This window comes from Cladophialophora psammophila, assembly GCF_000585535.1.
Source record: "Cladophialophora psammophila CBS 110553 chromosome Unknown aczJe-supercont1.9, whole genome shotgun sequence".
Taxonomy (NCBI): Eukaryota; Fungi; Ascomycota; class Eurotiomycetes; order Chaetothyriales; family Herpotrichiellaceae; genus Cladophialophora; species Cladophialophora psammophila.
Window position 1 is genome coordinate 414,499 of NW_006912930.1, and position 27,175 is coordinate 441,673.

The window sequence follows — 27,175 nt, forward strand, 5'->3', positions numbered from 1 at the left end:
TTTACGATCTATATGAGCCTTACTATCTATACATTAGATAGTTCTCTAAGTCCTTCGAACACGCGTAATAGTAAAAGATATAAGAAATCGCTTAGTAGTAGTATCGTACGAAGTCGAATAGATATAGTTAAAAAACATATTTCCCTCATCATCTAATAAAACGGAAGTGCGCGGCCGACTACATTATCTAATATATCTAGTCTGCAGTTATTATTATCTAAAGTTAGGACTAGAGTCGTCGTGATTATTTCGAGACGCGGAATATCACTGAGAAGGCTTTATATTAGTCTAGCCTTCCGTTAAATTAAATCTTAATTAACTTAATAATAGTTTAAAGGTCGAAGTTGTCGGATTCATTCCTTAAAAGAACTAATTTCGGCTACTTTATAGTTACGAAATATTTAGCGGATGTGCCTATATTCGCTTTTTTCGGCGAGTAGCGATAGATTCACCCACCATTAAGGTTCTGATTCTACTTCCCACGTGGATTTCTTTTCACCCGTGAAGCTTATCCGTCTATAACTAAAAAGCGACGGAGAGCGAAGAGTTAAAGCTAACGATATATAATCTAAGAAGCCTCAGATGCTAATGATACTTGCCGATCTTCGAAAGTAAATTCGCTTGTCTACACTTTAATGTTCGACTCACCATTATATAAAGAAGTAAATCGCTAACGCAGGGAACCTTTACACCTACCCCGGAATAATTTTTTCAATATCCTAGCTCCGGGCTCGTGGAACTTAGTATCTTCAAGAAAGATATAGGTCGACATAATTATATGCTTCATTAAGTAGATTCGGTCGAAGATCCGTGATCGAAGATTTTCCTCCTTAATCGCAGGAAAAATTTCTCCTAAAATCATTCGTATTTAAATAAAGATACGGTCCTCGTACGAGAGGCCTAGGCAGCGGCCTTAGAGATAATAAACGGTCCCGGGGTCCATAAGAAGCCTGTTAGTTTCACTTTCCTCGATAATAAAGGCCCATGTCTTCTTAACCTGGCGTACGCAGTGTGTAATCTCCTATAACGTCGTTAGTATATTCGGCGATAGCACGGATTAACACCGACCTCGGGGCAATGTAGGTTTAAGAGACGAGAGAAAGTCCTAATTCTTAGCGCAGGCTACAGTCCGGCGAAGAGAATCAGTGCATTAAGGCTATCTAAGAATTCTTAAGGCAAGGCTTCTAAACGTCTAACATAGTCTTACTTGCTGGCCGTTAACCTAGAAAGCTATTTCTTCCGTTATATCTTATCGTCACGCAGAGTTAAGATACGAATCTATCTAAGAATATCTCCGTCGTAGAATCTCGCACTATTCGGGTCATATTGTAACAAGGCGAGGTGGCTGTGTTGTGATGGGCTGTGCTGGGCTGGTAGAGCGGTGGCAGGTAGAGATCTGTTAGGTCACATGTCAAACCTAAATGGGCTGGTAGAGAAGGGGGTGCGGAACAGTTTACAGTGCTGGCAGTGTGCCATTCATTACAGATTGAACAGTTTAAGCAGAGTATCATGAATTCCATGGCTCTTTGGCGCTGTCTACCTGATTCCTGAGTGTTTTATCAGTCCTGTCCTGTTCCTCGCTACTGCCGCCGTGCTAGGTGTTCGTAGCCCTAGCCGCTGCCCTCTCTGGGTGGTGTTGGTGGTGTTGTTTTGTCAGTATCAACCAGAAACGCGTTCTCGATTCCCGATCTGCTGGATAGGCCTCTATGCGTTGTTGCACGTGCACGCCGAACCCTAAAGTGCTCTATTACAATATAAATGAAAAATCGAACGTAGAACTCTTAACTCTTTTCTTTATTACTTTAAACTAGCGTAAGTAAGTAAGCTTCTATTTCTCTATCGATTAGTACTAGTATCACTAAGTAAATAATTTTTTTAAGGCTTTTAATAATAAAAGAAGATAATAATATACTCATTAAAAATAGGTATTTTTAATGAAATCTTATTTAATAGAGCCTTATTTAAAAATTAAAAAAGTACATTAGAGAGAGTATCGTAAAGAGATTCTTTTATATATATAAAACTTTTCTATAAATGTTATAGTAATCTAAGGAAATAAAGAAAAGTGGTGAATGTTAAACTATTTACGCATTTTATAAGGACGCGAACGCGTTTCTACCCCAAAACTACGTATTGGAGCTCAGACCCTTCTCGCGAAGGCTTTTTGCTCCGCAAAACAGTGGGCCCTGCCCACTTATGGTAACTGAGCCGATGGGTCTGAGAACTGAGATAAGGTATTGGGCGGCCATGGAGCACCTCGTCTTGGCACCCGTTTGGGACAGCAGCCGGCCGCTTTGCTCAGGTATCATGTGATCTGGCTTAACCTCTGTATAAGCTGCTTAGCCTGCTTAGGCCGGTGCTCACTCTCCTTATCCTTCTCACCACCGGTACTTAGTCCCGTTTCTAGGCCTCCTCATTGTAGATCGATAGTAGGTCGGAGAAAACATGTCGAATACGCGACACAACCACGCCTTTTCTCTTTCACCGCTCCTCGCCAACATCTTCTATGCTATCACGCATGACCACTTTGATGCACGCTTTCCCATTGACTCGGTGTATGTGTGCATGCATCGGCCTACAAGGGGTCCCTGTTTCGACACCGAGGTTCATAGAAATGTACCCTGGCGGATGGTCGCGTAAAGTTTCCACATCTTCGAGCAAAAGATGGCGTGGGCATATAACGAGAGCGGGCCCAGAAACAGGACCGAGCAAAGGCCGGTGACGAGATGAGTGGGCGGCCTGCCTGAGCAGACTGAGCAACTCGCGCCGAGGCTGAGCCGACATGGTGCCTGAGCAAAGCGGCGCGGCCACGATCCCAAGCAGGCGGCTGGGCTCGATGCAGAGTCGCCGCTGAATACCCCATCATTGCCGGCTGGTCGCGAATTGGGACAAACAAGCATTTTTACTGGTCCAAGAGAGGGTTATCTCATCCATGGCTCTGGCGGAGACCTGTCTTACTTTAGTCGCTTTGTTGGCTTGGATTCTTTTCGAAGTGAAAAATTGGCCAATTTCTCCGCGCAGCAGCTACCAGATCGCGGTGTCTTTTACAACGGCTCGGAAGCAGTACTTGTCGGGGCGAGATTCGAGATGCAGCCTCCAGACGACGAAGTAGTTGAGCTCAACTTCGACTTCACTTTTAGATCGTCGAAGGGCTCCCTGCCAATCATATGTACCACCGTTTTCAGAATGTCGGCAGTCGACTTTGGATGCGCCCGCAGCCAGGCAATCTCGAAGTGGGCAACTGATAACCCTCTCCTAAATCAAATGTCCGCTCACCAAGTCCGGCCGCTTCTTCTTTTTCATAATCCGGCAGTTCGGAGGTGGGAAGTTTAGGCAATCATGGATCGGTCTATTCTAGAGGTTTTTCTCAACGATGGAGTGGAGGCTGGAACAGCCACAATCTTTTCAGAACCCCCAATCGATTCAGTTCACTTTCAAAGCAGCAAATTTCCAATATGGGCGACTTTGAGCGTGAACATAGAGAAGTTGAGACCCGAGCCGGGTCGCTCAGTTTCCCAATTGAGCACCCAGAATCGACTAATTGAGCAAAATGGTGTCGCCCTCGAGGAAGCATGATGCATATCTCTTATATCCAGATTATTCTCCAGACTTTTATGCCTCGAAATCTAATGATATTAGCGAATGCAGTCAACAGTGGCCCGTAGCCGCCGTTACGGACGACTTCCGACGTCACAAAGTTCACAGGAATCCCAGTGTGCTCGGAGCAGAAATTTAAAAAACTTCGCAAATACCGCATTTGCACAATTTAAGTAAATCTGCTCAACAATATTAAGGGAAATAATAGAAGGAAAGAGATAAAAAGCGAGAGGCAGTATATTAACAGAATTAAGCAAGGGTAGCAAAGAGATTAAATCTTGACGCTAATCCGTAAATCTTTCGAAACAAACTTAGATATTAAACTGTATTGAGAAGTTTCAGCAGTAAGGGCCCATCAACGTAATCATATCTACGCCCTTCAATCGAGGAGAGCTGATAGGCATATACTGAGTAATCACTTATGATGCGGCGGTAGTGTCTTAGGATGGTCTGGCCCATATGTCATCCTTTGAAACTTTGATCACTTCATCGTCCAGGGTCCATCTTGTCAATCTTCACCACTTCGACATCATACCTGACATACGAATCCACGCCACTGTCGTCAACCTTGTACTTCTCATACACCTTCACCTTGGGCTTTGAGACCTTCGGCGCGCCAGGCCCGGTCTTGACCTGCTCCAACTTCCCCGTCGTATTATCCCTGAAAATGACCTTATCCGTCGCCCTTGCCACCCTACTCACATTCGCCTCGCCGAGGCGGAAACTAATATCGACGGTCCTCGCGTCGTTGATAACCATGAACGGCCTCGCGGATGCATACCTCGGCATCAGCCGTACTTGGAGGTAATCCGCAGTGAAGTTCAGGTACGGGACGAAGCGCTGGTTGTTGAGCATCCGCACGCCGGGGCCCGTGTAGCTCTGCTCGAGCAGACTCTCCAGCTGCCCCGGGGCTTTCATCACACCGTCGGTGGGGAACTCGACGCCGATTTCGGTGAGTTCGTACTCGCTTGCACCGACGAGGGGGTCCCGGCGGATCGAGACGACGATGTCATAGTAGTAGTTGTTCTGGGTGGGGAGGTGGTGGTTCGAGTCAAATACATTGGATTCGAAAGGTCGGCCGTCGGGTCGGTGGGTGGGTGGCAACCCTTTATAGTCGGCGTAGATGGTGACGAGGAAGCGGCGGTCTCGATGAATTGGATTCGACGGTTGGGTACCAAGATAGTCGGAGAGGGTCTTGCCAGTCGTGTTACCACCAGGTGAGTTGCTCGGTGGTTGTATGTTCTGCGAGATTGGTTTGGCTGGGGTTGCTGGGAGTGCGGGACTGGGATCTGGCTTTGGTATCGGCCCAGGATCTGGATGTTTGGGCTTTCTTTCCAAGCCGACCCAGAGTTGACGCTGAACTAGCGGCACATTGTCGAGTCCGGGCGTGTTGTCTGATCCAAGACTGGTTGGAACTATGCGGAAGTAGTAGCTTGGATCGTTCAATTCCAGCCCCAGAACTACAGAGCTCGTGACCTTGTCCACATAGCCATCCTCTGGCGTGTCTTTCTGAAGGAGGGAATTCATTTCTAGTGAAGAAGTCAGTGGAAACCGCCGCTTGCTTCCATTCCATTCCACTTACCTGATGCCATCTTGACGGTCTTGAGACAACGAGATGGAAAATCGAACCAAGACTGTTGTTGCTCAATGGTTGGCTCCTTATTGTCTGGAACCACTGGCCATTCGCTTTCGAGCCGTTCCTCTGAAGCTCTGGTGTAAAGCTGCCTCAGCTTGAATTCGACCGTAGGGGGAGTGCCGATCAACTGGTACCCGAGAGAGAAGCGTTGCTGATGAGGAGGTTGTGCCAGCTCTATCGACTTCAATTGTTCGAGTGATCGGTCCAGTAGGCACAATATCGTGGTATCGTTCAGCTTCGTGTATCGACAAACGGGAACCATGTCAGGATGAGCGTCTTTCCAAGTCACTGTGATCCGGAGATCCGGCATCACCTTAACCAGTGCTGACCTCAATATGAACCCGCAGCTGGGTATTTGAGGCTTGACCTGAACACGCGTGCCATCGTCTCTGGTGAAGTCAACAATGTTCTTGCTGAGATAGACGTTGAATGTCTGTTTGATCCGCAGCCTGGTTGTGTCGTCGTCGCGCTCGAGGTGATTGGCAACCGACAATGCTCCATCAATGAGGCAGTCAACCCACGTGTCGTCGATGTAGAAGAAACGAATGGCTTCTGATGGCAGGTAAGAGGGCTCTGGGATAAGATAGTGTGCGGGGATCCCAGACAAATAGAGCTTTTCACTCAGCCATGTGAAGATAGTGACCCAGTCGGTGTTGTTGGCTCCTGCAGCATTGAATTCATTGTAGATCTCTGTCTCTGCACTTCCTTGAAAATTGACAGCAGCGCACAAATGTCGTTGGAACAGTTCGGCAAGTCTTGGGTGTCCTAGGTCAGTAAGAAGCTCTCGGGTCGTGACCAGTGGTACCCTCTGCGGATCGGTTGCAGCACTTTTTGTTAGGCTGTGGATGACCTTGATGTTTTTTGCCACAGCTCCTAGGATTTGGCTTGGGCAGGCTACATTGTTGGCTTCATTGCGCGCATTGCTAGCGGCAATTGCGTGCACCTGCGATCTGAGCCGCATCAAAGCAGAACTGAAGGTCGTGTCAGATATGGCAAGTGTCTTACCCAGTTGCCATGCAGCCGAGTACGAAAGATCCATCAGCCCCGTTCCCTTGTCCAAAATCTGGTATTCTTTGGACGTGTTGGAGGCTCCGGCCCAGTCCTGGACGGGAGGGCTGACGACTTGTTCAGGTACCAACGGGCCTCTGTTGAATGCGGAAACTTCCTCTCCTGTCTCTGCTCGCCAACGGCACATCGTGTATCCGAGTTTGAGGCGCGAGGTCACTTGTTTTGCAGCGTCTGACAACTTGATAGCATCCGGGAGCTTGGCGAATTGATTGACTCGCAGCATCTGCTGATTCTCCACCAAGTTCGTTATCGTATCAACCTTGATATGTTAGATCAGTGTCATTCACGAAGGGAAAAAAGCGTTGTTTCATACAAAGTTAACAGGATTTGGTGGCAGGGCGGTGTAGATCCATGAGTAGAGGGACACCATTGCTATCCGATCAGTAGACGTGGGATTCTTGGTAACAAACTTGTTGACCTGCTGATAAGTCGAATCAATGTGTTCAAGAGATACCAGATGACAAATCTGGGTGGTTGGTTGTGAAATGTTGAAATTACCTGTCCGATGGGAAACAACGATGGAAAAAAGTCCAGACGCTTCGACACCAGCATCTGGGAAGCCCACTGTATTTACTTCCCTCACATGTGCCATGTACCTGAACGAGTCAATATTGTGGGTAGATTGGTCCGCAGGATTTGCAAAGATGTCGCCGAAGAGCTTCTTTGTTGGAAATATCACATTGGTGCCCTCGGGGGACACCGAAAGGCCATCGGTTGGGTCGGTCCAGAGAGAATTTAATCCTTTCGTGTCAGGATCAAGGTAGCCTGCCTCGTAGTTGATCCGTGATGCAGGATCAAGGCCCAAGTAGTCTTTGACGCTCATGGAAAACGAGTTGGAGGGCAGGACCTTGGCCTCCAGGTCCTTTACGTCGGCCCCAGGCGCAATGTAGCTGGGGATTTGGAGCTTCTCGCCCTCCCCAGGCGCCAGTTTCAACTCGGCTGGATCAAAAACAATGAGGGCTAGCCACGGGACCATGTTGCGATAAACCGTGGCAGCAGTACCGTCCGTGGCTATATCCTTGTCCTGCTGGCTATTGATAGTCTCACCTGCATCTCGCTCCCACGGGACGTGAGGGTCATTGAATACAATGTGAGGCAAGACCCGTGCCTCATCCGCATGGCCGTCAGGAGGATAATGACTATTGACCAGCTTCGGATCCAAGGAGAATTGAGGCGCAATGACATTGAATTTCTGAGGTACCAGAGGCACATGCCCAGTGGTGTGGTTGTAGATTGATAATGGCTCATTGTGTACGAAGCCTTCCACATCGGGAGAGGTGACCTGTTGTTGCGCCTCGATGATATATTGGCCGGCCTCGAGAGAAGGCTTGTAATACCTGATTACATTGGCAATCCACCGCATGCGAAGAAGTGATATGTTGCTTACGCAAATAACCTCATATGATTCGGCTTGAGAGTATCTGGATCATCATCTAGCTTAAATGAACTCGACTCCCTGACTTTCCGTGATAGATGGTTGACCATTAGCGATCTGGGATCGGTGCCTGGCAGTGTCTTGAACCCCATCTTGGCACCGAGTTGAGTGTTGGGCACCAGGCGTGTTCGTTGAACTTGCAGGATAACAGCCTCGGACTCAGTTCGTGCTGCTGAGATATCTCTAGGATTCCAGAGTTGGCCTTGTGAAGAGCTTGCCTGAGCCGACTTCACCAGGTGCGAGTTGTTTCTGGTAGGAAGGACATGTTGGCTAAGCCTGGCTGTTTTACGACCTCCGTATTTACACTGTACGGAGGGTGAAAAACTGGCCCAGGGTATTTTGATGTCAAAATACAAGTTATTGAGTTGACATTACAAATCCTGAGTGCTCTTCTGTGTACGCTTAGCAAGTTAGCAGCATCGGGCACGCGCACGCACGTTTAGGGAAGGCGTTTCAGCTGAACCCCGTATTTTGGCCAGTGGACAAAGCATGCACTTCAAGCTTCACCCCTCTCCGCGGCGCTCGTATTTCCGTCTCCATGGTGACACAGGAACCTCAGCCGACTTCGAAAGCGCCACATGTTGATTGAGCAAGCCGAGCAACACGAGGACGCGATATTTCTGCTCGTTGTCTCTTATCACCCACAACCAAGATTGCAGGAGGAGCTTTTTTCTTTTTCTGTGCGACACATGTCGGGGGCATGGACATCTACCCAGTACAACGTTGCCGCTATTCCATTTGCCCGTAAGTTGTGATCTCTTAGGAGCGATCTTCGTCAGATGGCGCGCTGGACTCAGTGGCTGGCGATCTTTATTCCTCTATGTCTGGCTATTCTTGCCATGTCATTTGCAATCACCGCAACAACATCCAAGGAATGGGTAAGCATATCCTCTATCAAATCGATACCCATCCCTTTCTAGACCGTACTGAATTCTTGCTGTAAAGGCAATTCAAAAGGTTTTTGACCCCAACGACGTCGCCGGGGCTCGACAATCAGGCTGGACGAATCCAATTTACACCAAATACCGATCCCCCTTTATCATCTGCAACAATAAGACAACTTGCTTGAGGTACCCACCCTCAGGCACCGGGAAAACCAGCTGCGAGCTAGTTCGAGTTCTCCTGGATGACGAGCCATGGTCCATTGGAGGTGGGTAACTTCTCATTCCAGGTTTGATCCCCAAATTGATCAAGACTAACGGCGGTGCAGATGAAAGATTGTATGTCTCGGTCGGAAAGAGGCAATACGCCAGCCGCGAAAACATGGCTAATTGTCATTTAGATGTCAGCAAATCCACACTGCCGGCAACCTCGCCATCGCAAGCACAACATTCATCGGTGTTGCATTCCTTCTCACGGTCGTTCTGGTTCTCGCGTCGGTACAATTTCTAAATAGCAGTTCCGCTAACGGCACTGTCGCTTCCAAACGGGGAGAGAAGACTGCCGATGGTGATGGCGAAGCCCGTGGTACGACAACCACCGAACGATTGCCCCAGCAAAGGCACACATCCTTCCTCGGATCTACAGCTCCGTATTTGAACCTCGCCCTGATCGTCTTCTCCTTACTCGGAGCGGCCATGTATTTCATCGCACAGTTCTACGGCGTTGAAGCCTTGGTGCAGTCGGCTCCCGACAACGGGGGTAAGTACTATCATAATCTCATCCCATCCTCGTTTGTGGGCTCCTTGTTGTACGCGAGCCTACATCCGCGGATTTATATCAATTGCTGACGCCCCTTCCTCTCTCCCTAGCGTATGCCGACCAAGGGCCCGTGGGACTCGCAGCTAACAATTATCAGCCCTGGATTCAGGGCAAGGCTATCTCGATCTACGGGACGATCGCCTGGCTGGCGAGCTTGATGGCAGCTGGTGCGGCGGCAAGTACGTGGGGTCTACCGAGTTTCGGAAAGCTGCTCTGAACGGCGACCGAGGGTATTAGTATGTCAAATGTCTATAATTGCTGTTACAGTTGTCATGGTCCATTCCTTCCGTCCGGACATCTGGAAGCAAAAATAGCGGTTGAGTCGGGATCCGTAAATTGTCTTCAACATTTCTTAAAATAAAAAAGAGGAGTTCACATCGATGTTAACTACTGTTTATTTGCATTTTCCGAATGTTCAGTTCCTATCCACCTTTCGCTGGTGCCTGCGGATTCGTCAGCAGTGGTTTCGCCAGCTGCAAATAACCTTCCACAAAAGTGTAGGGCGCCCTATCATTCCTGATCAGGGTATCCTCCTCGCCCACATCCAGACTGTTGAACTTCGTCTCCCCGTTGACACGGTACGGTTGTAGCCATTTCCACAATCCTTTCTTTCCGGAGACTGGGAGACGAATTGGTGCGGCTACAGCATCAGCGGGAGGCGGGATGGACCAGGTCTCAGGCGTCGCGTGCGTTCCAGCGTCGTAGTCAGTCGGAATGTCTTTCGTCACCAGTTGTGGACCCAGTCGGAAGAAAGCGGTGATTTCTATATCGTACACGGTCAAGATCGATTCAACCACGGAAAGGGGGGGATTGAGGAGTACGGCTTACTTTGGAATCCGGATTCAATGCACCACGAAGGCACCTGGAGCTTCGTAATTGGTAGGATGGGAGAATAGCCATGCAATGGGGTGTAGGGATCAATAAGCATGGCAGTTACATAGTACTGTAAGGCGATCGCTTCCGTCATGCTTTGGGTAGTCTCCTCTTCGGGGTCGATGTACGTCGGGTGCAACTGGTGGAAATTACTCGGGGCGATTTTCTGGAATGGTTTTGTCTTCGTCGAGTCGTGAGGCGCAAAGTAAGTATAACAGGTGTCGAAATGGGTGCTAACGTCTCCTTCTGCATTGTTAGATTCCCAGTATCCTACGACTCCATCAAACGGTCGATCTTTGTCTCCGATCTTGAGAGGAAAGCTGTAAGCCTTTAGGTCGTCCATCTCATGACCACTGCTTAAACCCAAGGTGTTCTGAGCTTTGATGGCAGGAGCAGCGAGTTCTAGACTCCAGCCGACGTTGACCAGAGCTAGTGGTTTGCCGACAATGGAATTCGTGTAATTGCTGTAGTCGCTGGGTGGAAACGGCATAGTGGTAACACTCCCGTTGATCATGTCGAAGAAACTTTGCAAGTAGTCTGCGTTCAACTTGGAAATTAACGCGTCCAATTGCGCATTTTCGGCTCCAGACAGAGTCGGGTCTGGTTTACCACCTTTTGGAGCACCAAAAGGAATCCACCTGTAGAGTATGATGTTACCAGGGCCAAAAGAGAAGCGCAAGTGACCTTCTTACTTCTGACTGGGGGTTGCTCCATCGACCCCTCCCAAACGTACTTCTCGGTAGAATGTTCCATCTCCGAGGAAGAACTGTAGTCCAGATTCCGCGTAGTTGATGACAACCCAACCTGTACAAGCTCAGCGGCGTTCGAATTCATGTTTGAGATCTATTTGGGACTCCATACCCCAGACAGGTCCTGCGGGCTGGTCATAGTCGGAAGTTTCTTGCCAGGTAAGTTTTCCCGCGTTGTTCTTTCGGCGGCCCACGAAGGTGGCATTCAAACGGGTATCCTGGTTGATGCTAGGGCCAAGTTGAATAAATCGACATAATGGATTGACGTCCTTCTGAAGATCTGGCTCTTTAAGCACCGTATTCAAGTTGCCGAAAGGTAATCCACTGGAAGCGGCCGCCGGTAGGGTACTGGGTGCCACAAAGTCACTTAGACAAGGATGAATAGCCTGAACATCTTCAACGTCTCGTCTCAAGCGAGGCATTGCAGACGGTAGTGCAATTGCTTGGCCAAACTTGTCGATAATTGCGAGCTTTTTAAATATCATCTGGCCGTGCGTAACTCCTTTGAATGGTGCCGGGCTTTGAGGGTCCTCACCGAAATTCCTGCCCACACCCGTTAGTTAGGTCTGATCGAAAAAAAAAAAAAACCTCCCCAAGAGGGACGGAAGTGAGAGATTATCGGTGCATGGAAAGGTGAGGAGAAATACTTACACAAGGTTCCCGTAGGGTGTGAGTGCTGATTCCTGCCCAATTTGCATCAGCGCATTTTTATCTAGGTTCTCATTCGGTCCCGCCGGATTCGACTTGAAATCAAGGTTCGCGACCGTCACGGCCTCGTCAAGCGCATCACCCTTGGTGAGGTCTTTGCCTTGATGGCGGACAATTGGTTTCACATGGGAGCCCGGACAACGCGTGAGGAGATGATCAGTAAGTCCAACAAGAGGAGTAGATATAAACTGTAGCTCGTGGATGCCTCTCAATAGATCGGCCACCTGTGGAAGAATCAATCTCCAACAGCGACTTGGTAAAAGGACTCAGTGTCTTACTTGTTGATCAAGTGATTGTTGAGTTCCTGGGGGGCTTGGTGGCGGGGTGACATCTTGAGCATCGAACGTAAAGCCTTTTGGCAAGTTGCTGGTGACTTGTTTGACCGTGGCGGCTAAGTCAAAAACAGGTTCTGCTGGACTTTAGCACTGATCAAGCAGCCCGAGTGGAGGGAATCAGTACGGGGAAGGAGTATCACTCTCCCGGTCAAGCTTCTCACATCTTTCTGGTTCTCTTCCGCCGAGTAAAGAGGGGGTATATCCTGTCTTATCCCGTAGCGGACGTGGCTGGTTGCATGATTGAAAGGTAATTGTCGATCGTATACCTCCCACTTCTTGAAGTCAATGTGACTGCGAAGTTGATTAGTGACTCTTAAAACCTCTAGGAGTGACATACTAGTATAAAATCTCATATTCGAGAAAGAGGGGCACGAATGGGTTTGCGTTATTCCACGCCCTTGCACCAGGCCGTCCACTTTGCTGCGACGCCTCTTTCGAGTCGGCGATCGGTGACGAAATAAACTCAGCGATCAGTCGGCGTGCTGTCTTGTTCAACTCACTATCGGTCGGTATGGGACTCTTGTCGATTGGGAAGACTTCATCCGCGGCTTTATACTTGTCGCTGTCTGTCGGCTGTTGATCGTCCAGCGTTACCATTGCTGGCTTCATGTAATCCGCTGACCAAGCCGAGTCCATACCAGCAATACATAGTGTTGGATCCTTGCGAGTGTAGTAGGGAGATTTCGCGGACTTCTTTCCCAAACCCTTGCTGGCCGTTGCAATCGTCCCATTGACACCGTCAAGTTTCCCAATCAATCCTGACAGAACATCGATTTGGTCTCTGATGGCTTTTACCTGACGACGGAATTTCAACCGGCTAGGATCATTTTGGTTCGCTTGATCGCTAACAAACTTCCACCATGCGGCGAACAACTCCCATCTCAATAACGCAACTTTCCTATTGGCGGCATCCAGTCTTGTCTGATCTTCATTGATTTGAGCAAGTTTGTCTTGGATATCTCCACTTGGCACGACTGGCGGTTGCCCAGGATCAGTTGTCTGGCCATAGGTCCAGACGGAACCACCATCCGCGGCAGCATAGTTCTTCTCAAACACAAGGTCTTGAGCCCTCACTCGTGAGCTGTAGTCATCTTCCGCGGCATACATGAGCTCTTTCAGAGCCAGAACCTGCCCCGCAAGCTTACCGGCACCATCACCGAAGAACGCTTCCTCCTCCCCTGGATGATGGTGGGCGTCCTGTGATAGCTTGTGAGAAGACACCAAAGAAAGCGACAGGATTTTCCGACTTACTAGGAAAGCCATGACCGCATCCAGAGGCGTAGCTCCGATGGAAAGGGGCTCCATTTTAGGACCCTTGGTAAATTTCATGGCCGTCTCGTCTGCGGCAGAAGGTGTCCTTTCAGACCGAAAATATTGGACATTGTACACTGCCGAGTAACATAGAATGCGAGCGGCGTCCGTCGAGTCCTGTAGTCGCTTCAATTTTTCCGAGTCCGCAACGCTTTTCGAGTCGAGTTGAAGCAAAAGTCTGTAGAGGCGGTCTGAAAGCTTTCCCTTGGTGGTTGTGAGAGGATCATCATTTGCCTCTGAATGCCATCCGAGGACGAAATAATCTGGCACGTTTTGGAGTCAGCGCTGTCGGGACACATTTCTCCCGACGTACCAGCCTCTGCATTCTGCAGGTAGTCCTTGTTACCATGCGAATCTACAAATTCGAAATTGTCAATGGTTGAGAATACGTTGGCCTACAATCAGATCAGCTTCGGGAGTCGCAGTCTCCCCGAGGGAATGCTTTACATTGTGAGGGGCATAATCAGGAAAGAGAGGATTGGAGGAGGTCATTATGGTCAAGTCAACAGATGCTCCATTCTTGTTCTCTTTGTATCCCCGTGCCGGAACTTTATTCCCAATGAAGACTTCTGTCTATAGTAGCATTAGCAGACTGAGATCAGTTGTGTGTACATGGTTGAATGGCCACACCTGTTCGTTGAGTGGGTTTTTGTTGGCGGGATCCCGAGACTGGGCGACGAACGGGCTGACCTCCGACTCCAGATCAAGTTGCGGATTCTCCTTGTCAATGTCAGTCAAGTAGCGTAGTCTGTCGCTTTCAACCACCCAAGAAGTAAACCCGCGGGGGATTTGCGGGAGACTGCTTTTCAGCTTCCGGACGATCAACCATCGGTTGGGCACTCGGCGAAACACAGGATTTGGATTGAGAAGAGTTGGGTCATCGGGCCCCGTAGCATAATTCGCCCTGTCTGCTGCAGCTCCTGTGCGGTACAGTCGCGGCAGGCTCCAGTGCAGGTAGACTCCTAGCCTGTTCTTCTTCAGCGCGGCGTCGGAGCTCCCAAGATCGGTAACCCTAGGATTGAAAGCAGTTGGGGTGGTGTTGTGAAGGTCAGCGTGATTCAAAATGTCGTGCTGGATAATGGAGCTGTCAAGTCGCAGTCCAACGTAGGCAGGCTGAGTTAGTGGTGCGATGAGAAGATTGGCATCGTCGCAAGACTTTGCCGACAAGGTGAAGGCGTCGAGGCCGATGGGTATGCAGATATTCTCCATGATTGATGATGCCCGCTCACGGCAACAGCAATCGAAAGCTTGCTTCAAGAATCGTGAGCTGCAGGTATACTCCCAGCAGACGTTGGATGTTCAGGACGAAGAGAGGCAGCTGGCACGGGCGAGGCTGCACGGCGTCCCTCTCGATTCAGCCCATGTCGGGGAAAATGCGTCAAACAGGAGTCTTTTGTCTTTAATTTGGGAATGACGGGACCATGTCGAAATTACAGAGCTTACTGTAGACAAACGATACGGCTAAGCTTTGGCTGCATGCATGGGCCGACCGGGGCCGTGGACCTACCCAGTACCTCCCCTTCACTTGATCAATTTGTGGACTCAGCTGAAATGACTCTGAAGTGCAAAACTCTGTGAACGTAAATCCTTGCATCTCACCGAACCACTTCGCGTGCATGTGGTGGAATCAAAAAGACATGGCACTAACACGGAAGAAGGTCTGGCCAGGGCGCATACGAGAAGAACCACGCCATGTCACTGACCAGCTGTGACAAACACAAACTTTCAAGCTCAGCCTCACTTCTCGTCCACCGTGCGGTGCAAAGCTTGAAGTTACGCCTAGGCGACCCTACCAGGCGTCTTTTCGCAAAATAACAGCCTTTGCACCACAGTTCAGGCCTTGGAAACCCAAGTTTCTTCACAAGAAGCACGGTCATGATCTGAATGGCATCTACCTCGGTGATCACTGCGAACGGACTCGCAGAAGAATGGGCGGAATTCTTGAATGCCACCGAAGGGCCTTCGCCCGTTGTGATCGTGACGCCTGGTGTTCCTGCGATGTCTGGTTCCGGGACACCTCCAGGACAGCGCCTCTCAATTCAGAGCCCTTATTTTTCAGGACTTACATTTGACACAAATGAAAACCAGAATCGATTCAGCGACCCCGAACTTGATGTCGGCGACAGCCTTCTTCTCGCTCTCTCAGCCAACCTGCCCCCCAACCTGAATATGACTGTTGATTCAGTGCTCACGCAGTTTGGTATACTCCCAGAGCACCGCCAGAACCATGAACTCGTCTCAGACGTTCTCCAAGCCTTGGGCAGCAGCCTATCGCTGACCCTGGATGCTAGCCAGCAGCGGAACGCCATGTGGTTGACACCCGGGACAGCTTTCAGGAGTGATACAGCGCTTTGTTTTACTCTCAGTCCGTCCGACGACATCCTCGAACGGTTGAAGAAAGCAGTTTTCACGATGTTCAACTTTCAGCTTCCGCACATGAGCCTGATGATTTACCTTCAACGTACCTCATTTGGAACCCAGTTCTCGGACAGTCATAACAATTTTAGTTGGAACATATCAAGTTCGTACAGCCTCACGTTCAAACTGGCCATCAAATCGAGCGCAACTTCGAATACAGACCTACTCGATATCTGGCTGAACTTGACCCTGGCGGGTACGAGCTACTCGATCACCCAAAGTAGCAACGGAGATTTCTGGTCCGGTCTGGCGTCGATTGGTGGTGACAATCCTGGCCCGTCCGTAATGCCAGTCTCGAAAGAGATCCTATCCGATTTTGTACCGGTCAAGATGTCGCTGGGGAAAAACGCACAAGGGCAAAACTGGTGGGGAGTCACTATTATCTTGCAATGGAAGAACGATCATGATGACGGTAGTGCCCCTGTACAGCTGTATTTGACTTATGACTCGGAGTCGTCGACCATCAGTGGCGGCCTCGTATCCTTAGGATTCTACGCATCAGCGCTGGACCGCAAATTGAACACGTACCAGATTGGAGATGATCTTGATGCCCCAGAAAACCAACAACCGCCCCCTCAATTTTGGGATGTTACGAAGCTTTCCAAGGTTCTCGACTCTTTGCCGAAGGGCCTGCCAACTGCGATTGCATTAGCTTCAGTCTCGTATTCCAACAATTCTCTATTCTTCGCGGCTCAATTGGTCAACCCTTCGCCATACACACCCGATATACCATTTCCCATCACATGGGACTCTCTAGAAGTCGAGATCATCAAATCTGCTTCAACGTTCGATTGGACAGCCGGGACTTTGTTCACCTTACACCCTCGACCTGATCTCGACGAGACGCCCTACCCACCTGCGACACTGGTAATTGACGTGAGTTATACCGGGGCCCCTAAAACGTGGCAGCTTAGTGGGCATGTCGAAAACCTTCAATTTGGGATTCTTGCTGGCTACTTTCCCGCAGGCTTGGAGAGGCCAATGCTGGCTGTTCTGGGAAAGCTGGCCATCAATTCTCTTGATGTTGCCTACACCTTTGGCGCAGCCAATACTCCGTCCAGCATGTACATGACAGGCGATATTGTGATAGCTGGCCTAGAATTGATGTACCTCATATGCACGAAGAACATGGAGCCTTGCTGACCTTTCACAGATTCAATTACCAATACGCAAGCAGTGCAGAAGAGAACCCGGCAGCCTCCAAAGTCGGCATCGCCTCGGGCAGGCTCGACAAGTCCGATTTGCTAGTCGTCAAGCCTGAGGCAAAGGACAATCCACATGTGGACTGGAGCTTCGAGGCATACCTTGGGTCATCTCAAACTGGCTCCAACATTGGGTCGATTGCAGATTCTATCGTAGACGGCGCCTCGGGAGTATTACCCGATTTCGTCAGCTTCATCAAAATTGATCCACCAGCTCAAGGCAAAAGTGCAGTATCACTGAAGATTTCAAAGACAATCGATGGTGCTAAAAAGAAAATTCTTTTCGGCCTTAACATCACAATCGGATTGTTTCAGGTTACATTTGTCCAAGTTTGTGGAGATGGACAAGAGGACAAAGCAAAACAGTTGCTGCGAGTCTCGGTGGACACCCTTCCGGGAGTCAAAGACATACCAATGGTGGAAGAGCTCACACAGCCTTTCCAGAAGCTCGAATATCATTGGGTTAGGGATAAAAATGGTTCGGGTGGCTCTGGAGGATTCACCGAGGCAGAATTGCAAGCCATCAATACCAAAGTGTTGCCCACTTGGGGTGGCATCATGTACAAGTCCACAACCTCTGAACGGAAAGAGGTCGATGGAAATGTAGTCGATCAAACCGGTTCAACAGCCAAAGCTGCGGCTATTGTCATGGCTGCTGGGCATCACTTTGTTGTCGTCGAGAACAATGTGGCCGTCTTGGATCACTGTTTCAACAACGCAAAGTCCGGGGAGCAACCCAAGGGACCTGCAAAAGAACCCTCATCGACCAAAGGATCAGAAGCATCGGGAGGGGCCACCGATTCGTCAGAGAAGGACGAAGACCCTCAGCCTACAAAAGGCACTCTGCAGAAGAAGACCCAGTTTCTTACCATCAGTGGGCTTGCCCTTCAGTTCAAGAGTGTAAGGACCTCTGTCTCGTTGCTTAGCTATGCTAATCAGTAAATAGGGGTACTTGTGGATCACTCTTGATGCAAATGTTACTCTAGGTCCCATGAGTGTCAGTCTACTCGGCCTGGGAATAGGTGTACCCATGTCGGCAGTCAAGCTCGATAAGCTGTCCTCCTTGGCACCAGATGACCTGAAGAAGCTGATTGCCGGTATCAAATCGCAGTTGCATGGGATGGCTCTCACTTTCAATAAGCCTCCAATTCTGATCGCCGGTGTTTTCGATCACGACACCACAGTCGAGAATGGTCAGACCCGAGATTACTACCGAGGAGGATTGGCTATCACGGTTCCACCATATAGGTTCATGGCCCTTGGCGAGCACTCGGTCGTCACTAAAGGCACGACGAAGTACAATTCTGTTTTCATGTATGGCAGATTGGATGGTCCGATTCTCACATTGGAAATTGCCAGCATCAAGGGGATACGCGTTGGTTACGGGGTTAACACAATAATAAGGCAGCCAGCTGGAGACGAACTCTACAACTTCCCTCTGATTGCGGACACTGGAGCTAGCACTGCGGGCAACAACCCAGCTCAGATCCTCAATGTGCTGCTGACACCGACGGAGCCCCCGCATCCGCCTTGGATTGATGTCAAACAAGACTCCTGGTGGTTTGCTCTAGGCCTGACTCTCGACGCCTGTGATATCATGGACATCACTGCGATGGTCATGGTCTCTTTCAAAGATCCCGCAGTTGTCTTCAACTTCCTTGGCGACGCTGTCGTTCAGCTACCTTCGAAGGATGGTCCCCCTGAGGAATCCTTGCTCTATGTCCAGATGAACATCGTGGCAGAGATGAACGTGGTGTGGCAAGTAAACCAGATACAAGGTGTTCCCTTACCCGTACCCGTCCCTACAGGTTTCTTCAGAGTCGAAGCAGCCCTCGCTCCAACTTCTTTCGTCCTTGTTCCTTTCTGTCATTTATCCGGCGGGTAAGTTTGACCCCCTGTTGTGGACATTCATAGCGTACTGTTCTTGGTTAACGCACTTTTTCAGATACGCAGCGCGCTTCTGGTTCGGTATTCCCAATGTCACAGACCATGTCGGGGATTTCGTATTTTCTATGGGTGGTTATCATCCGATATTCCAGGTGCCTACCTGGTATCCGACGGTTCAGAGGCTCGGTATTCCTTTAACAGGCTCATTCATGGAGATGAGCAGCTGACAGTCAGTTGTTAGGTATATCTATGACAGTCGGGGACTGCATAAACATTACCGGAGAGGCGTACTTCGCCATAACCCCCAAGGTCGCCATGGTATAGTCCTTACAGCCACGATGGTCTCTGTGTCCTATAGACACTGACCAGATCTCAGTTAGGGGCGATGCTTCATGCGTCATTAGATGTCGGCCCTGTCAGCGCCTATTTTGATGCCTTATTCGACGCCATGATCAATTTCTACCCCGTTCACTACCGTGCAGATATAAGCATCTCAGTGGGTGTGAAGTTCCAATTGGACTTCCTCTTCGTGCACATACAGTATGCAAACACCCCTCGCCCCAAACATCAAAGACTAATGAATCGTAGTGTGTCATGTCATGTGGGAGCTGGCCTTCATATTGAAGGTCCCGACTTCGGCGGAAAAGCGCAGTAAGTTTCCGGTAGTCTCTAATGACCTTCACACTGTTAATTGGACCTCTAGCGTGGATTTCTATCTCTTTGGCTTCGATATTTATTTTGGCAAGCAGAACGACATACCAAAGCCACTCTCGCTTGCAGACTTCTACCTTGTCGTACACAAGCCAGACCGCACTGGACCAAACCTATCTAGCCAGAGTATTAGTCGCCAGATCGATCCAGAGATGTGCAATTTGGTCTTTGCGCTAGAAGATGGTGCATTCATTATACCTGTTCATGACCTACCAAAGCCCACTCCAAGTACGGCCGATCCACCAGCCCCGAACACAGGCGCAAGCTCGGTCTGGAATGTCAAAGGTGGCACTTTCCAGTTTCGCGTCTCGACGGAAATCCCCATTTCTCAGGCTTTCGTTTTGACTCCGAGTCCCCCAGATCCCGCATTACCTATGGTCACAGAAGGCACTCCCAATGCGAGAGTGGTGAGTACACCTGCTTCAGACCCTCTAAACATGCCTCCAACCCCCAAACCAAAGGCAGCAGAACCTTCCAGGCTCCCAGTAGAGCCGATAATCCCGTTAAATCCAGTCTACGCCAAACCAATGCAACTCTACACTGGGCCTTCGAAGACCCAAGCGGCCAAATCCTACTCCCTTACGTCTGAGCTTACCTTCTGCATCAAAGACGCCCGTGGTAAGTTAGTCGACAACCTACAAATCTCCTACATCCGCAAATCAATGCCCACTTCCATCTGGGGTGCATATAATCCGCTTAAAGATCCAAACCTGGTGTCTGCTGAAGATGCCACGGACGGACTAGACAACACAGTCGACCTGGCAATGGCAGTGAGCATTCACTCTCCTCCGCCGATGTTGAGCAAGAGCCCAATCCCGGCATTCAACGCAACAGCAGCGAGCCGATTGCAGATTCCGCGCACGACTGTGACGGAGCCAGATGGAGCAACTGTCGGTCTGCCTTGGCAGATCCCGACCCCGGACCCGGTGCAGAGCGAGGGTTTGCCGACCGAGGATTTGGAGGCGGACAAGCCGGCTGTGAAGCGATGGGCGGACGTGCAAGATACGTGGAATGGTTCATATAAGAGTAATCTTGTGGGAGATGGAACGGACGAGGGAATACTGGCAATTTTCGCGAACCAACTCGGCTGGGATCAGGCTGATGTCGGGCCTGTTGCTTCTACGCCTACCGCGTCGTCTGTAGGACAACGGAAGCCCTGGCAACTTGTTGGCGGAGTACCAGAGGTGGTTGTGGGGGATGGTAAGGATCGTGCGAAAGGACTGGCAGAATATTACCTCGCATTGCCGCGGCTCAGTGATGGGGTGGGAATATGAGAATAAATACAGCAGCGAGTATGGCCAAAATTCATTGCAGATGTCGAAGTGATTATCTAGTCTGTGTAGGGGGGGATCTCCAAGCTGTGTCGGTGTGCGCAGTCGTGTGTGGTATCGATTCTTACCTGTAAGCTTTATCTGCCCAACCGCTAGGTAGTCGCTTTGGGGCCCCAGTGTATAGGCCACCCAATATCTCCGGGAAACATAGTGCAGAACTCCGTACGGTTTCTGTCTTTACAGCAAGAAGCAATATTCAAAATACCAAATATTACCGTTACCCCTGTAAGCTACAGCCCCGCGCGCTCGCTTCAATCTTCAGCCCCGCGCTGACCCGCCTTCTGATTTGCAAAGCTTTCAGCTCGCTTCCATGATCGGACTCCGTAGCCTCATGGTGGAGCCTAGTGGCTGGCTGAAAAGGCTTCAGCTAGAAGTCTGAAACCATCCTGCCATCGCAAAGCATGTGCTTGCTTCTCTTACAATTAAGTTAGGTAAAGAACTGGAAGGTCCTAATGATCCCATATGCGTGCGCCAAGATGAATTCAGTTCAACCCCTACCGTTTCGCCTGGTCAATCGAACATTTCTTCAATCAAGCTGAGAACCTCCAGTCTCGGTGACTTGCTGGACGGAACTGGTCCAAAAGTACTGGGTCCCAGACCTTGGAGACGTTTGGCTCCACCTCCAATTTATCCTTGAATCTGGGCCTTCATTCCAGGTGACAATCATGGCCCTAACATCTGTCGATGATAATGTTATCGGACCCAAGCCACCGCCGAAAGGTGAGGCTCAATTCATGGACAATTGTCTTCTCGACGACCCATCACAGATTGTGCCCCATGTTCATGTTGCTCGACGAGACCTCAAGGCCCCCGCCAGCGGAATTATACCACTCATCGGGTTCTGGATCAGTGAATTCCGAACAAGAGAGCGAGCCAGATCCGAAATCATAGCAGTGGCTGACAGTGGCATTGACACTGGTCATCATGCTCTGAGACATCATGGGGCCGGTTTAGCTACTGCAACTAGGTCGTACCGGACGGATAACTCAATCAACGACGTGACTGGACATGGAACACACGTGGCAGTCTCCCTTGTTGGAGAGGGCGACTCAACGGATTTCGGCACCATCAAAGGAGTTGTTCCAAAGGCACAACTACATTTTCAGGTGGTGTGGTCAATACCGCCTGCAGTGGGATCTGCGCAGATACTAATTCGTCCGTCGGCTATGCTAGCAACTGACCCGGGAGCGGCAGGAACAACAACAACAATGCTAACTGTCCTCGACGATGCATACAACCAGGGAGCGCGAATTCACAGCAATTCCTGGGGCAAGGGTATTCGTCAGCGGCCTGGCGGCGCACCTGGCCAAATGGAACAGAATTTCTATACCGCTTACTCAGCAGACATTGACCAAGCAATGCTAAATCATCGGGATCTTTTGGTGATCTTCAGTGCCGGTAATGACGGGGAGGTGCCAACGCCGAATAACCGGCAGATTGGCTCAGCCGCGGCTGCGAAGAATTGTATCACTGTGGGTGCCTGCGAGACGAGCCACACGACGAGTTTCGATTCAGCAAGATCAGTAGATACGACAAGAGGTCGTGTGAGACTGCAGTATAAGTTTGACTCGACGCAACCGATCGGAAACTTCAACAACGTTATCGGTTTCAGCAGCGTGGGACCGACAAGAGACGACCCTGGGACTGTCCCGCCAACCCACCCACGTATCAAACCTGACGTCGTTGCTCCCGGCACATGCATCTATTCAGGAAAGACTTCAGATCCAGCGTTCCAATTTTTCCCTACAATTGCCGCACCTGCCAATCCCAACACCACCGGTTTCAGGCGAGACGAGAGGTGGATGTTCCGATCTGGCAGCAGCCAGGCAGCTCCACTGGTAGCTGGTTGTTGTTCCAGAATAAGAGTTCACCTCAGGCAGAGGCTTGGGGATTTTATCCCGGCAGCCCTTGTGAAAGCTATCTTGGTCAACGGCGCGGAACCCATTAACCCTGCCTTAGTAACCGCGAGCCGCGGACGTGCCCTAGCCCCCAGACCTCTTCCAAATGGCGTGGCGGGTTTCGGCAGAGTCAACCTGGTAAACTCTCTGTTGTGTATCAAAGACTCAACAAAGGGCGGCTTCTTTCCACCACAGCTCACGACCTCTCCGCCGGTGAACGTAATGACCGCAGCAGGACAGACGACGCCAGTCCGGATAACTATCCCGAAGCGCGGCTTGACGCTGAAAGTCACAATGTGCTACACAGACCCGCCTTGCCCAATGCCCGGACCGCCCTTCAACCTAGTCAACGTTCTCAACCTCTACTATACCGAGCCAGGTGGCACGCGCAAGTACGCCAACACACACACTTCAATTCCCGACGGCATGAATAATGTCCAAAGAATAATTGTGGAAAGAATCAATCCGGGAACATATGACTTCATCGTGACTTGCGACACATTTGTGTCGAACCAGGAGTTCTTTGTCGCTTGGACCGCATCTTGATACGTTCGGGGGCTTGATGGATATGCAAACCTTGTTACAGTTCAACTGCCACAGCCTTGCGCTTATGCAGGCTCGTGGCATTCACCCTATCTACATAGCACTCTCTCTGTCTTAGAATTCATATCATAATTGATCGTTCTTCCTCACGCGATGCCAGGGTAGCTTGGCGGTCGGAGCCTTGAAGTCGAGTCTTTGATCCTTGGAGGAAAGACCGCAATGCCACTGAGTCCAGACGCTGTCCGTCCCAGCCTACGGGAGATGCAAGTTAGGAAGTTCTGCCATCACCGGGCGCTCGGCACCGACCTCGGAAATCTCGGGTGGCTTTGATGGTGTATACATCCGTATCGGAAGAGAGCTGGATGGTTTCGAAGGCCTTCAGAGCGCGTTACAGTTCATGGCTGTTTTGCCCGGTGACAATTAGCAACGCGGAGACCACCCAGTTGATGGCGTGTTTTACGATCGGGCATATAGTGGATGTTGTTGAAGGGTCATGCTGGTTGCTCTCCATTCTCGGGGTCCCTGTTCATCGCGGTCGGACGGGGAGTCGCCAGAGTCCAGATGTTAGAGAACGTGGCATTGCGGGAGGGCGAAATCAAACAAGGCCGCTGAGAGTAGTGGTCCGAATGCGGTGGCAGAACACAGCCTCAAGCCATAATATACCAGGACGTGCTTTCCCCACCGACCTTGGCCTACCTGCGCCAACACCTTGCGAGGCATCGCTAGAGCCACGCGCGGTGCCTCGCCAAACACTCGGGCAATGCCGTTTGCTTCTGCCCTTCCTCAGAGACAGAGAAGATCGCGGCGCTGGTCGCTGGCAGTGGGTCTGGCTCGGATTTACGCGACCTCAGGCCCGAGTCGAAAGTTCGTCAGTTAGAGTGCCTAGAGATGTGCTCTCTGACAAGCGCATGTCGTGGAAGAATTCACATTTCTATCCCATCAAGGGTTTTCAATACATCAGATCTCCGCATGAGATGAAAAGAAATTACCGGTCGGCGACGGGCAACAGAGCGTTAACAGCGGTGATGATGGGCTGCATCAGAATTCTCCGTTTATTTGCTCGTCCTGACCGGAGTCGGGTCATTATACATCATTGTCACTCTCCGCAAGTCAAATAAGAAGTGGCCTCAGAATCGTGCGAGGATGGAACTTGAGCGAGCCTTGCTAACCAGGTGATACTGTGACAGAACTGGGGTAAACGGGGGTATCGTGGCAGCCTACAAACGGCCGCATATCTGCCTCGTTTCCGCCCACCAATTGAAACTGCAGTTCAAAAACACAGCCGCAACCACGCCCGACGGCGACAATTAAAAAAACCCATCTCTCAGCCTGGTGCACAGAAACGGTGCATTTCCACTGTCTGGCATTTTGTTGACAGCAGTTGACAGCAGAGCGCCACTGTGGCAAACCAATCAATCCACCAATGCTTCAACCGAGGCCTCTCTATAATAGCCTCGGTGCCACCGTTGATCAACAACGAGGTCTGGACAGATCTGGCCAGGTCCAGATCTATTCAGTGGATAGCTTCTTGCCACAGTGCAAATAGTATATAGACAGGCAGAGTCTCTTTGAAAAGCCAAAGGACAAAACACAATCAATCAGATGAATCCACTCTCATTCTGTGTACAACACATTTACTATTTTGCCTCCTCAAGGCAGTTGCCATGGAGGCACTTTTGGCCGCTTACCTTTCCGGAAATGTTGTCCAATTCGTGCAGACGGCGGGCATGCTGATATCGGAAGCAAATTCCATTAGGAAGACTGGAAGTCCTTCGTCACTACCAGATCTGAGGAACTTCACGTACAATTCAGAGGTTCTTAACACCTAGATCTTAAGAATAAGATCCCCTAAAAGGTGGGATAATTATTACGCTTTACTAAAGACTTTAAGAAGTAAAGCACTAGTTAGTAGAACTACCGTATATAAGGAGCGTACGAGGAGAATTCTCTTCTTCTCCCCCTTCCCTAATAGACTTAATAATTATATATTATCCCGGTAGTTACTAGCAGTGTGGGGCAGGATTATCGCTTACTTAAGTAACTACTTAAGTAAACCTTAATAATTTACTATGCTAGATTTAGTAGATATAAGCGAGGTACCAAGAGTCAGTAGAGTCGAGCTAAACGTTTGTTAGACACAGCCTTGAGAAAGACCGGTCACGGGTCGCGTAGGCAAGAGCAAGACTAGGTCACGTAATATGCCCTGTTAGCTCTGTTAGCTCTATCGGCTCTGTGAATAGAGCGCATAGAGCGCACAGAGCGCATAGAGCGCACAGAGCGCATAAAGCGTAAGCATTATATATACACCCTCACTATCCCTTGGTAGTTACATTTCCTTCGTAGCTAATTCATATTGTAACAAGGCAAAGTGGCTGTGCTGTGATGGGCTGTGCTGGGCTGGTAGAGCGGTGGCAGAGAGGAAAAGTTGTCTAGTCACATGTCAAACCTGACTGGGCTGGCAGAGAGGGGGGTGCGGAACAGTTTACAGTGCTGGCAGTGTGCCATTCATTAGATTGAGAAGAGTATCATGAATTCTATGGTTTTTTTTTGGTGCCGTCTACCTCTATTTTTAAGTGTTTTATCAGTCCTGTCCTGTTCCTCGATGCTGCCGCTGTGCTAGGTGTTCGTAGCCCTAGCCGCTGCCCCTCTGGGTGGTGTTGGTGGTGGTGTTGTTGTCAGTATCAACCAGAAAGGCGTTCTCGATTCCCGATCTACTGGACAGGCCTCTGTGCGTTGTTGCACGTGCACGCCGAACCCTGAAGTGCTCTGTTACAGTATATGGTCGATACTGTACACGACTCAAAGCATAAGAGGGAGAAGAGTGCGCCTCCTATGCGGGGAGTGTGCTAGTAATAAGGATGCACTCCTTGAGTCGCATCTCTTGCCTGGTGGCCTGATTACTCAAAAAGTAATTCGATTTAGCCTAGTCATTCACGATAGTTAAAAAGCTCAGAATACACCTTAAACACCGCCTTCTTGTAAACGACGAGCGTCCGTCAATGAGATTCATTAAACACCAAGAATTAGATATATTTACGATGATTCTATTCAATTAATTATACGGCAGGAATTAATCTCTCGGTCTACTCGTCATTTTGTGATTAAGATAGGCCAAGTTCTGGAAGAATATATGTGATATAATAGATAGAAGGATAGTTAAATAGCTAGTCTACGGAAGGAGATTCATCTCCTAAAGACTAAAGGATAAAAAGGAAAGCCAATCGAGCTCAACGAGGCCTTTACTACCATCGAGACTATACACGAGGCTCTGGAGGCAGAGGCGAGCGAGGCGAGCGAGGCCTACCCAGAGTGCTAGCATCGCAACCGACCTCGCTGCCGCCGATCCAATGGCGGCGTTTATGACAGTGTTCTCTGTAAATGACAGTGCTAGTTGAGTATACAGAGTGGTGCGTTACTAGGGTGGTGCGTTACTTGATGGGCAGACTTACTAAGGACTGCATAATACATAAATACATGCATATGGTAAGCAAATCCCAGGATACACCCAGGTATGCAACTATATAGAAAGCCAATAGTCGGTGGAGAGGCCACACCACACGCCCACTTACACACACAGACACACACAGAGAGAATACGAAGATAGGCCCGACCCGCTCTAATTGATATAATTATCCACATCCACTAGACCTCACCCTCTCTGCATACTCACCCGTCCATGAACACGAAGGGCGCACTGTAGCTGGACCTTGGTGGAGGATACACATATGTAAGACCGCCAGGCGAGATTCCGAAGCCCCCATTCATTCATCCA

The 27,175-nt window shown here is 49.8% G+C and overlaps 5 protein-coding genes across 5 annotated transcripts; 3 read left to right on the forward strand and 2 right to left on the reverse strand.

Moving 5' to 3' along the window:
• Positions 1-4,083: 4,083 nt before the first annotated feature.
• Positions 4,084-7,828, reverse strand: A1O5_06340 (uncharacterized protein; the record flags this gene model as incomplete). Its single annotated transcript, XM_007746934.1, has 4 exons — positions 4,084-5,126; positions 5,180-6,560; positions 6,615-7,638; positions 7,689-7,828. The coding sequence occupies 4 exons, from the start codon at positions 7,826-7,828 to the stop codon at positions 4,084-4,086; spliced, it is 3,588 nt and encodes a 1,195-aa protein (XP_007745124.1).
• Positions 7,829-8,575: 747 nt separating this feature from the next.
• On the forward strand, positions 8,576-9,674 carry A1O5_06341 (uncharacterized protein; the record flags this gene model as incomplete). The annotated part of the gene is made up of 5 exons (XM_007746935.1): positions 8,576-8,614; positions 8,682-8,886; positions 8,947-8,956; positions 9,019-9,377; positions 9,535-9,674. 5 exons carry the CDS (start codon positions 8,576-8,578, stop codon positions 9,672-9,674), a joined length of 753 nt encoding a protein of 250 aa, XP_007745125.1.
• A 185-nt stretch (positions 9,675-9,859) lies between these two features.
• On the reverse strand, positions 9,860-14,622 carry A1O5_06342 (uncharacterized protein; the record flags this gene model as incomplete). The annotated part of the gene is made up of 12 exons (XM_007746936.1): positions 9,860-10,200; positions 10,266-10,948; positions 11,003-11,114; positions 11,172-11,602; positions 11,711-11,991; positions 12,046-12,176; positions 12,227-12,393; positions 12,440-13,299; positions 13,354-13,676; positions 13,727-13,808; positions 13,861-13,986; positions 14,044-14,622. The coding sequence occupies 12 exons, from the start codon at positions 14,620-14,622 to the stop codon at positions 9,860-9,862; spliced, it is 4,116 nt and encodes a 1,371-aa protein (XP_007745126.1).
• Positions 14,623-15,411: 789 nt separating this feature from the next.
• On the forward strand, positions 15,412-20,905 carry A1O5_06343 (uncharacterized protein; the record flags this gene model as incomplete). The annotated part of the gene is made up of 8 exons (XM_007746937.1): positions 15,412-16,937; positions 16,985-17,933; positions 17,980-18,914; positions 18,979-19,106; positions 19,162-19,238; positions 19,297-19,460; positions 19,509-19,571; positions 19,624-20,905. The coding sequence occupies 8 exons, from the start codon at positions 15,412-15,414 to the stop codon at positions 20,903-20,905; spliced, it is 5,124 nt and encodes a 1,707-aa protein (XP_007745127.1).
• A 722-nt stretch (positions 20,906-21,627) lies between these two features.
• Positions 21,628-23,406, forward strand: A1O5_06344 (uncharacterized protein; the record flags this gene model as incomplete). The annotated part of the gene is made up of 1 exon (XM_007746938.1): positions 21,628-23,406. The coding sequence occupies one exon, from the start codon at positions 21,628-21,630 to the stop codon at positions 23,404-23,406; it is 1,779 nt and encodes a 592-aa protein (XP_007745128.1).
• Positions 23,407-27,175: the final 3,769 nt, after the last annotated feature.